General features: G+C 43.5%; 1 protein-coding gene across 5 annotated transcripts in view; it reads left to right on the forward strand.

The window, feature by feature from the left end:
• The first annotated feature begins 266 nt into the window (after positions 1-266).
• Positions 267-12,021, forward strand: part of APLP2 (amyloid beta precursor like protein 2) — a 47,782-nt gene continuing 36,027 nt past the window's right edge. For all 5 annotated transcript variants that reach the window (XM_074849034.1, XM_074849035.1, XM_074849036.1 and 2 more), the window contains exon 1: positions 267-408. In XM_074849034.1, the coding sequence (XP_074705135.1) occupies positions 328-408 (81 nt within the window). In that variant the 5' untranslated portion in view covers positions 267-327. The remainder of the gene's footprint in view (positions 409-12,021) is intronic.

The raw sequence follows: 12,021 nt of genomic DNA on the forward strand, positions 1-12,021 counted from the left end.
GGGGCGGGGAATGTCGAGGGGGGGGGGGCGGGGGGGAAGCTCCCAGGGGGCGGGCCAGCCTGCCCCGAGCCTCCTCCTATTGGCTGGTAGCGGGGAAGGGGCGTGGCTCTCCGGACGTCCTCTCCTCACCCGGGGGCGGGGGCGGCCTTCCCGGGCGGCGCGGCGATTGGCCGCCAGGCGGGGGCCGCGTGACGTCACTCCCCCGCGTCTCCGCCATAGGGCCGGGCGGCGGGGCGGGGCGGGGCCTGGCGAGGCGGTTCCCGACGCGCCGTCGCTGGGGGCGCTGAGGCCGCAGTAGCGCTTGGGCGGCGGCGGACGACGGTGGCGATGGGCTCCGCGCTGCGCTTCCCCCTCCTGCTCCTGCTGGGGCTCGCCGGCCCTGCGGCCACGCTCGCCGGCTACATCGAGGTGCGGCGGCGCCGGGATTGGTGGGGGGGGGGTGACGGCCGCGTTTCGGCCGTTGGGGGCTCCACGCCGCTGCGGGCTCCACGCCGCTGCCCTTCCCCTCAGGCGGCGGGGGCAGCGGGTGCGGCGCCGCTGCGAGCGGGCTCCCCCCGGGGGGGTACCCGGTGGCGGGGCCGGGCATTGTCTGGCGGCGGCTGAAGGTGGAGGAGAGGCCGTGGGGAGAGCGGGCTCAGGCGCAGCCGTGGGGGGACTTTCTCGCCATCTTATCGGGGTGTTTCCCCCCACCCCGGGCGGCGAGTTAGCGCTGGGGGGGAGCTGCGTTATCGCCTGGGGTCAGCCCGCGGCTGGGCTGCGGTTGTGAAGGCGGAAGAGAAGTGGCGTGTTCAAGGTGTCCCTGCTGGTGTGGAAGCACCTGGAGGTTGACCAGCTTCTGCCAGACCTTCTAGGGGTAGGCGGTGATGGGTTCGTGTTTTTCCCTTGTCTTCAGGCCAGCGCTCCAGCCGGGTACCGCAGGCCTCTTCTCTGGCCAAGGATCGCATGGTTTAACAGCCTCGTTTCACTGGGATGCTTGGGGGGGGTTTGGGGGTTTTTTTTCGAGAAGTGACCTCTGCATTCTTGGCACGGTAGCAAGAGCTGTGAGCTTCAGATTGGTCTAGAAGCTTAGGAGAGTATTAGAGGGCAATTTCGTTGAGAAAAGCTTCGGTTAAACGAATCCATTTGGTTGCTATCTGCTTGATAGACCTTGAATAAATCTTTGAACTGTTACCTTATCTTTCGGAGGGGCTGCTTCAGCCAGCTGTAAAGGGTGTTCATTTAATATAGAAATGGCTTAGGTGCCACAACTCATATCTATATACACACACATACATATAATGTGTATACATATGAATATATATTACGTTTGTATATATATTGAAGTCGAACTTTATCCCTAAAACCAAAAACTTTGTGCAATCTAGCGATCTAAACGGCAAGATAGATAGGAAAAAGATCTTGTCAATCTAAAAACTTCACACTGTAACCTATTAGAGTGAAACAGCAAAACAAGGAGCAAAAGTACATTCTGAGCTTCAAACATGGCACATAAATAGAGTTTAATAATCTACGCCTGAGTGTCGTTTGGAAATGCAAAACAGCTACATCTGTCTTGTATAGATTTTGGGTTATTTAAGGATGGATAAAGAACAGGCTTGTGGCTAGTTGTGAATGGCTTGATTTGACAGTTTACAGTAAGATTTAACAAGCTTGGTTAAGCAGAACATCTACCTCGGTGCGGTGCAAAAATCTGAAGCCCTAAGCTGGCAGTAATTACTAACTGGCAATAAGCACGGTTCCGCAACATTTTTAATGTGCGTTGTGCAAAATTTGTCTAGTCAATGACTTTTGCTTATTCAGCTGCTATTGAGGAATAGTATTCCACCTACTTTGTACCAATTCCCTCTGTTAAATTTCTGTAAATCCATGAAACGTGGCGATAATTGTTTTTGGAAAAACTTGTGTGTGGGGGGTTATATTGGAGAAAGGATAACTTAAGGCTGGGTAGGGCTGCTCTGAGGGAGTCTGGCTAATGCCCAGATCAGGTTACTTGGCCTTGCCTTGGTGGTGGGGGCCTGTCCTGGCTGCTCCGCGGTGGCCGGGTTAAATCTGATCTCTTGCACCTGTTTGGAAACTCCTCCAGCTGTAGGTCACTTCCTCTGTCATATCCGAGACAAATTCAGCTGCTATGCACATCCCTTCTGGAAGCTGCTGCTTCTTATGGACATGTGTTACAAAATGCCAAGTTGGAAAACAAATCTAGCTGTCATTTTATTCCGAAGCCTCGTGTCCATCTGAAGACACGGATCCCGGGGTTCGGTGGTCACGGGAGCGACAAAGGGATTGGCACAGCAGGGAGAGCAGCAGCGTCACACCGCAGCCCCCCGGAGGGGCTGGCAACCCCAGAGAATGGGGGTGTTGACCTCTTTGGAAAGGATTAAAATGAAACTGAGCCTGCCTTGTTCATTTTCTGAGGATCGCAGTGCCTGTAATAGGCTTGGTTTTACGGGCTCTGGGGTCACTCCCAACCTGCAGCAGCCTTGTCTCCGCCGACACGCATCGGTACGAGTGTGGGGTTATGTTCGTGCACCAGCCCGTCCTCGGTGCCTCCTCAATCTGTTCAGCCATTCCTGCAGCAGAATTTGCGTCCGCTGAAGGCACAACAGCCGCCTTAATCTGCTGACACAAGATGTCAACTGTGACATTTTCATTCTTATTTTTGCTGCATCCTCTCCCATTGTCTTGTCTGGGGGGGGGGACTGCAGCTCTCGAGTGGCCGTTGCTGCCACAGATTTTCTCAGGAATGAGAATCTCAATGCAGAGCTTAGGGAGTGAAATGGTTACTGTTCTTGGGTTTTATACTGTGATCCTTACTGGATGCTGTCAGGTAACGTGATGAAAAATATGCGAGAGATTGATTTTTTTTTTTTTTTCAATAATAAAGGGGATGTTTGGAAGTGTACTGGAGTTCAGGAAAATGCATAGCAATGTCTGCAGTTATTAGTTCAGTTGGATTGGCATGGTCCCATTAGGTGGATTTTCTTTGGCTTGATTATCTTAACTACCAGTCCCTGTCCTTAGAACACCCAGTAATCTTCTTATCGACTACAAATTGTTTTTCTTTTTTCCTGCACAGAGGAAGGGGAGTGCCAGTTTATTTTTTTTTTTTTTTTAAATTATCGGTATGTGAACCTTTGAATAGGGCGTTCCCAAGGGCTTGTCGTTGGTGACAGTCAGTCTCCCTTTCAGATCATCCTCTGTTGAGGGCAGATAACCTTTGGCAATCTCTCTTCCAAATGAATTTGAATAGAAGAGCTTAGAGAAATCATTGATACCCAGCAATTAATGTTTTTCTTTCCATAGTAGTAGTGTCCTAGGATTGTGTCTGAATTCAGTGACTGCTGTGTTTTGTGAAGTCCCTGAGAACTTCAGCTAGGATGCTGATGCCAACTGGAAAAAGAAAATAAATCTATTCTAATTTGATCTGTATTCCAATGATAAACTACTTCTGCTGTGCCCTCAAGGCCTTTAAAGATGCAAAGTTTCTTTTTTATCACTTGACCTTTTTATGTAATCGAATCTGAAGTGATGCAGACCCGATAGTGCTTTTTTTAGTTGCATTTGATTTTAATGGTCTTTTTCCAAAGCTATATTGAATGCTTACGTCTGTTACCTGCCTGTTTTAAATTACCAGGATTTGGGGTGAGAAAAAAATCAAGGGTTTTAAAGCAGCACTGTGCCTTTCACGTTATTATTTTTGTCTTGTGTGCTTAAATTCTCACTGACAAAAATACCAGTCTTGTGCCATTTCTGCAGACCTTAGGGACTTCTAATTGCCTGCTGCATTGAACAAAGAACTCCACCTAGGGGAAATTTCCACTTCTGTGTTGTAGTCCTGAGTAGAAACAGCTCAGTAAAATTCCAGTCTTGAGCGTGCGGCCTTCAGTTCGCTTTCAGTTCCTAAAACTTTGCTTCCCAGTAAGTGTTAGGAAATATACTTTCATATGAAAGGGATTATACGTAATGCCTCTTCTAAGCCTCAATAAAAGCTTCTCTGAAGCAGAGATACGTGTAAGGAAATAAAGCAAATCAGATGGACATCTGGTGTTGCAGAGAGGCTCTGGAATTTCTGCGGCGTTGTAGGATGCCACACGAAGGTAAGCTCTGCTCTTTGGAGAAGGCCTTCAGCTCTCCTTGTTTCACATGTGAAATATTTATGATTCTCTTTTAAATGTTACTTAGGCATTAATATCTCTACCAGGGATTAAATGATTTTTTTATTACTATGTTTGTTGCGTCACCGGAGAGTTACTCAAAACCGATTCTGCAGGTGGCTTTAGGTGGATGTAAGCTTTATTATAATTACATACTGCTACTCCTTCAGCACCTTATAGTGTGAGAAAGGATTAATGCAGCGTCTGTGTTCCATATACCAGTTAGTTTTCTCTCTGGATGTTGCTTGTAAAAATTCTGCTTTTTCTTTTTTCCTGTGTATGTGCCTTTTGGAGGCATATGGGCTCAATATTGTAAACATAAGTTATTTTGACTGTAGCATCTGCTTCTACAAATGTACTTAAACCATAACCTTGTTCTTCAGTTGAAAATGGAAGAAAAACACTCTCCCAAACTATCTCTTGTTAGAACAACAAAGCCTTTACCTCTGTTTCTGCAGCTTGACATTTCAGACTCTTCTTGTTAACTACTTAAGTTTTCTAAATTGATGTAATCCTTCAGGTGCTTGCTCTCATGCTACTTCTGTGCAGTAAAACTTAGTGTCATTGATTTTTAGTTCATGCAGTCAGCACCTCTGAATCATGTTCTTAATTTTAAGATGATGCTTGCTTTTAATTGGAATGATTCAAATACTTGCAATGGCCCAGAAACCATTCTGGTAAGGCTTCTAACTTGGAGCTCTACTTGAACTTGCAGGATTGCCCCTTTTTTTTTTTTTTTTTCTCCAAAAGTGTTGTCTACACCCATAATGGGCATGCTCTGCTTTCTGTACTAGCAGCGAGTTTGTCAGGGGCAAATGGCATCTCCTCTCACGGGTTTTACCTTTACTGTTTACCTTAAATGGAGTCCTTAGGGCGCTTTGACTATATTACTTCTATACTTTCCATTCCGGTATTTTCATTCTCAGCTTTTTGCTGTAGGTGCCAGTAAGTCTCGGGTTTGTGGGGACACGGAGAAATAATGGGTTGACAACATTGTGCAAAGTCTCAAAGTAACTCTTCCATATGTACATATATATACTTATTTATTCTGTGCTTACTAGTGTGAATTGTAAAGCAGTAAGAAGGAAGATGTGAGCAGAGTAAATTGTCAGGTTTCTCTTTATCGTGGTTTGACCAAAACAACATATTTCTTTCTTTCCTCTGGCTCCGGAGGGCTGATGGCTCCTCCTTGGATACAGTAGGCTAAGAGGTAACTTTAGCATGTTACTACTGTTGTGAAAATAGGGCAGGTTGTACTTCAGGTTGCGTGCTATAGGGGAAGGAAATGAACAGAAATGTGCATTTGGTTGGGTTGGTTTTGGTTTCTTTTCTTTTTTTGAGAGTAATTTCTTAATTTTAGATCTGCACTACTTTTAATTTATGAATCCCTGCAACTGTAAGCAGGGATATACTCCGCATGTAGATCTTGCATGTGGATAACAATTTTTTTAACTTGTTCAGCACTAGATTTACTACCTTCACCCCCATCTGCCTCCTTGGTTGGCGTTAGATATGTATTTCTAACTGTGCTTTCTCTAAACTCTACTACCTCACACGAGAACATGGAAAATCCACATACGAAAGAAGATGCAAGTCAAATTTGTCTTCTAGTGTGGCTTTTAAATGGTTGATAAGTTCTAATGCTTGCTCCATAGTCTGATTGGGTTGATGTTTGAAATGCAAAATTTCATCTTTATGAGCATATATAAAAGTTTAAGTTCCAACTTGAGGTGAATGATCAAAATACTGATGTTCTGCAAGTGGTGCTAAACTAATCTTTATAGCAGCAAAAAATAGCCTGCTTGGCTTTATGTAATCAGGTGTCCACCTGATCAGAAATGCATGCGGCTGAGCTGCTTACCAGCACTTCATTTTGAAGTATTACAGTGGACTTTTTGTATATAGCCAGTGGGGAAAAGAACGCATTTGTTATTTTTGAGAGATTGATCTATATATGCATTAAATTATAACGTTTTGTTGTCATATTTCGTGCTGTCAGCCATGATGACGTTATTGTACAGATTTATATGTTGCAGACCTTAGTTTTGGTTTCTATCTTTAGCAATGTGCTAGCTACTCTTAACTAGTGTGCAGAGTCAACTGTTGTTGCTCTCGGTGGCATTTGATGTTTTATTTCACTTTCCATTTTCATCAGTGACAGTGGAAAGTCAGGTCACGTGCTGATTCTCTGTGTTTCATAAGGGAGAGAACTGATGGATGAGGCATGGTCCAGAAAGTCTTCTGTTTTCTGCTGCAGGCAGACCTGGTTCCTGACCATGTACGTATGTATTTCTTCATCTGTTTTAGAGATCAAGACTTGATCTCTCCTGGACAACCTGGCTCAGCAGTCTCTGAGGGCTGTTGCTGCTCTTGTTGGGCTGCCATGATGTTGATGTGCTGACTGCAATGAGATTTTTTTTTTTTTCTCCCCTGCAGATTTTTTTCTTAAGATGACTATGTTGGGCCTTGCAGTAACATCTTTTAACAATAGTTTAGGGGAAGTCCTAGCTCTCAAGTCTGCTGATCGGTGTGTGGCTACAGAGTTTAATCTTTGCGGATGCCTTTCTGGGGGATTCCTCTTCTGAACCTTTGAAAGTTTCACTATTTATTTCAACTACTGGGATTTCCTGCCCAGGTGAGCAGCAGGGCAGGTTGCTGTGGCTAGACAAGCCCTTCAGTTGATGAAGCGGGCTCTGGAGTTGCTATTCCATGCAGTGTGTAAGCTGCAGAGAAGTTTACAGAGGAGACAAAATCAATAATTGTTTGGCTCGGATGGCTTTTCTGTGTTTTGAGACTGAGAATCATTATGAAATTATGACTTTGAGTTCCAGATATGAAGGGCTTGAAAATTACCAGCCTAATTTAGATGCAACCTGAAAAAAAACCCAAAAACAACCACAGAAAGTGGGAGCTGACTCTTCTTTCCAGGTTGTCTCGATAAAGTGTGTCTTAGCTCCGGGGTAAGGCACTGAGTCATCGGTAGTGATATGGTTCACCTCGACTATTGTCAATGTGACTAATACGTGGTATCATGCAGAGGTGTGGCGTGGATGCTAACTATGCTTCAGCACTCGGATTCCAGGCTTTGGCTCAGTGACAGGGATGCATTTAAGTAATTCCATACAATAAGCTTCTCTCTAACAAAATTACAACAGTCAAAAGTGTATTTTGATTCAGGTCAAGGACAGAGAGAGAGACAGGCACACACAAGCACACACAGAGATGTCTGGGCCGTGGTTCTTCCTTACTGTAACAGTAGGTTGATACTTAGCGAAGTTTCCATTTAAGAATAGCTAATTATCATCTTCTTACTGATGACTTCATGTTTAAATAGAAGTAGTGTTTAACCTTGAAAGTTCCCTTAATAATTTAGCTCTCTTTTCCTCCAACAAACATTTTCTGCATGGGTTATATTTCCAAATGTCTGATATGTTCTGTTGCGTTGGTCAGTATTTTGGGTTTTTTAATTCCTGCATTAGAGAGAGTTTGATTATTCTGTTAACTCTCCACTATAACAGGAGCTTGCATTTTCGCACAGAGCTGCTGTGCTTGGGTTCTTTAATCTGCCACCTCAAAGAACTAAAATAATCAGTGAGGAGGCCTCAAAAATCATCTTCTGATGATGTTGTTGCAAAGATGAAACAGAAGCTTGGTAATCTACTTGGTATTTTCCAGGAGTTGCCCTATGCTAACTTCAGTACTGAGATGCTTAATTCAAAAGCCAAACATTTGCATTTTTAATCTTTGGGCTTTTCTTTAAAGGCTCTTACAGTATTTTTAGCTCCAGCTCCTTGCCAAAAGCTTTGTCGCTTTCCTTTTGGATTTCGGGTTGATGAATCCCACTAGTTGTGATGTCATCGCGTCGCGTGAAGTGACAGCAACAAAAAGAAAAATCTTGCCGATACCATCTGTTACAAGAAACGTTATGCGCTCATGTTAGATTTCAAGCGGATTTAGATTGCATATTTACAACAGAAGCTAGTCTCTGCTTAGACGTATGGTAACCTCCAGTGTAAAGCTTTTAATCACCGAATTCTCTATATGGTTTTGGACTTGGCATGACACGTTGCCAGGCCCAAGTTAAGTAGTAGGGGTTTTTATTGATGTTTAATCTTTTCCCATTCATATTGGGACTAGCAACTTGCCAAAAACAGTCCTAGAATCTGTGTGAATTAGTGTAATTCACTAATACCAAGCACTGGTTGACTTTGTACGCTGGTAGTCTTACAATAATGGTGGCCTGAAATAGAGAGGGGCAGATCTGCTTTAATCTGCTGAGTATTCCTCTCAAAAGATTAAATGCGAAATGTTGATTCAAACCCGTGGTTTGCGTTCCCAGTGAGTATATCGGCATTTGAATGTGAGTCTTTCTCTGCATAATTTATCAAAGCTCTTGCTGAAGAAATGGAATTTGATGTCTGTTTCATTTTACACAGCAAGATCACATACACGTTTAGAAACCTTAAAGAATGAAGCAGTGTCAGGATCCAAGCTAAGCACATTATGCTGTGTAACAGTCTTGGTCAAAGATTAATTCTCAAGTGTAGGGTATGGCAGTGCTCATGCACGTACGTAAATGTTGCTGCCTGTCAGGAAAAAGGGAAACTGAGAAATTGTTGAGGGTACACATCATCTTGGAAACCAGTTATTACTCTGGAATGCAGCAGGATGCTCACAGCTCCCATTTGGACTGTTGGAATAAAATTAAGTGCCTCTAAGTAGTTTGAGTTGCAGGGTTTCAAGTAACTGCTTCATTTCCACAGTCTTGAAGTAGAGCCTTGTAGCCTCAGCACTGGAAACATCAAGCAGTGGAGGGTTTTTGGTTTTTTTTTTCTTGGTGGCCAGCCAAAAAAGTTGGGATTTTGTGTTTGCTACGTGTTGGTGTGTTAGAGCTCAGCCTTCGGACACGAATGTACGTGGTGCTGTGGAATTACCTGGGCAAGAGCCAGAGCGCAGAAGAGGCCAAGTGACTTCTCAGCAGGGTCACAGAATGAATTTAGGGTGTTCCTGTGGGCGTGTGAAGCTTAGGCCTGGGACAGAGCGTCATGTCACAGCAGAAGAGACTCACTGGAGGCTTTAAAAACAGGGAGGAAAAAAAAAATAAAGTGTTCCTGCCCCCATCACTCCTGATAAATGCTGTCTTGTTTAAATTGCATCAATACTTGCTCTGCAACAAAGCTAGTCAGTATGTGGATATTCTGTTTAGGGCAACAGCCGCTTTCTCGGAAGCAATTTACCAATAACAAAGGCAGGAGATGAATGGCCTGCCAGAGCGCAGGCTTGATGCAATGTAATATTTTGCGCTGCCTCTATCCCTGCGTTGTCCGCAGCTGGCTTTATGGTCTGAATCGCAGCTTGTCATTTGCTTAGGTCCCTCAACTTCTGGCTATGTGCTTGTGCTTTTGTTTTTATCGGTGCTTTTTGTTGTATGCATGTACAAGATACATTGGAGTTTGTGAACAAGAACTTGTGCTAATCACAAGACCTGAAGTCTCTTACCTACGTTTGAATCCGTAATACTGCATCTTATACGTGGTGTTCTAGATAAATTAATCCTTCATTTTAAAAGTTTGCACCTTGCTTCAGAATGTCTTCGTTTCTCAGGTTAAGAGACAAAGAAATAAACATCAACCAGCTGATCACCTCAGAAGTGCTTTTGCCTTCTCTCCCTGTTCACCAGGTCCTTCTCTCAGCAATGGGGCTTCACGGAAGACTAACGAGAAGAGCTGGATTCCTAATTCCTAAGCAGGAAAGCTTCTTTTAAATTTTCTTGAATGTAAAATCCGCAATATGGACAAAAGGCATTTTGAAGTTGAGGCTGAAATTCCTAGGTTTGGATGGATTTGTTGCACTCAATTATATTGAGCAAGCTTTTGCAACTTGCTTCACATGGGAATTAGCGTGATGAGAAGAATACTTTTCTAAGTATAACCCTATGGGAGGTTTTCCACACGGCATCTATAGCATGTTAATTCCCTCTTTCATTGCAGGGCACTGACTAGAATGCATCATTGTAGTCCTTTTGTAATAGCTGCTGATGTATTTCAAGAGCATTACTGTTCTGAAATGGCCAGTGTCATACTTTTTAGTCGTGTGTATGCAAACAGCTAAACTGGTCGCTCCAGAGGAGAATGTTATGAAGACAGCCACAAAACTTCGGGCTGAAAGCTTCGTTGGTACTGTAGAAGAGAAGTGAGGAGTGTTGTTTTCTAAGACTCTAAATGGCCTTTTGCTTCAGGCGAAAGCAAAGGTCACTTCATTTGCTTTTCTGTCCTTGGTTTCAATTTGGCTTTTTGTGTTTCCTGTCGCTATCTTCAAAGATTTTTGTGAAAAGTTAAATCGTTATTCCCCATTATGTAAGTGGCTGCTAGCTTTACTCATACTGTTCTGTTATTTTATTTAATAGTCTGTGATTATTAAATTTATTTTGATCACATAACTGAGGGCATAACAAACATTTAGCCGCAGCTGGCAGTAAAGTTAACTGTCTAAGATGGGCTTAATGTGCGCAGCTGTTTGTAGCTAAACCTTCAGCAGCGATTCCCCTGGTGTTGACTTACAGTTAACTCATTTATGGGTTTTTAAGAGGATGCTACTGACCTGCCTGTAAGCTGCTCTTGTGCCATAGCAGGGGGCTGGTAGATTTTTACTGTTGATAGCAGCTAGCTTAAAATACTCGAGATCAAGTAAAGCAGAGATTCTTGTTCTGTAATATTTGCCTTGGAATGGCTTCCGTGCTTTGGAATATCTCTGAGCAGCATCCATCTAACAATGTGTATCTGCATCACATCTAGCATGACGTTCTGCGGTGATGAAGAGGATTAAAATAGTCATTAAGCTGCAAAATACACCACATGTCATGTAAAGTACAAAATAAAGATCCAGACAGACTGAACATGCTGGAGTGGTACAATCTGTTGGAATGCGTCAGGATGTGAACATCTTTAACTCCTGCCAAATTTCAAATGCTCATATTGCAGAAAGATGAAACTGGGGCTGAATTTGCATATGGAAGCACTCGGCCTGTGGTTGTCTGCAGACACACTTTCTTCCTTTCATATTCTCTCCTCTGTATGAATGGATAGTTGGTCCCCTCTGCAGCACCTCGGCTCCTGAGCGAAACTTAAAATTGCGTGCTTAGTGGTATTTGTTAGGATACCTCCTGTAATGGTGAGAATTAACTTTGGGGAACAAATAGCAGCCCCGAAGCAGAGAACTGTTCTTATTATTCCTGCCTCTCCGGGCTAATATTCACATCCCTTTTATTGATAGGTATAACTATGAAAATATACACAACCTCTAATGGAATTGTGCGACTGGATAGTAAGTCCATTTGTCTTTGCTGTCTAGGCTTTAGAATTGCCACACAGCCTTGACACACACAAATTCATTTTGTGCCAGTTACCTAACCTGTCTTCCTCCTCGAACTGGTATTACAATCAGATACAAAAATTCTCAGTGCAATTTTCTTGGAGTCTGCTAAATGTTCCAAGCCTTATAACACAAATTCATCTAGTACTGGTATCACTGCTGTCTAGGCTAATTGGGGATTGTGCAGGGAGAGGCAGCCTCAAAGATAATTAAGACATCATCTGTTAAGGAGCTCGTTTGGGCTCTCAATGATTTTTTTTTTTTCAGTCGTCCAAAATAAGGCTAGGAGAATGAAATACGTTTCTAGCTGTCTCGTGCTATTGCATCATCAAGCTGTAATTTCAACATGTCTTTCTTGACTGCTGATCTGTTATGTTGTAAGACATCTGAATATATTCCACAGGGCTAATCCACAACAGTGACTTGCCAGATTCTGGTGAGATTAATATTTGCAGCTGAGATGCATACACAGCCATGTTTCTGAATTAAAAAAACA

The sequence above is a fragment of the Strix aluco genome, chromosome 23 (assembly GCF_031877795.1).
Source record: "Strix aluco isolate bStrAlu1 chromosome 23, bStrAlu1.hap1, whole genome shotgun sequence".
NCBI lineage: Eukaryota > Metazoa > Chordata > Aves > Strigiformes > Strigidae > Strix > Strix aluco.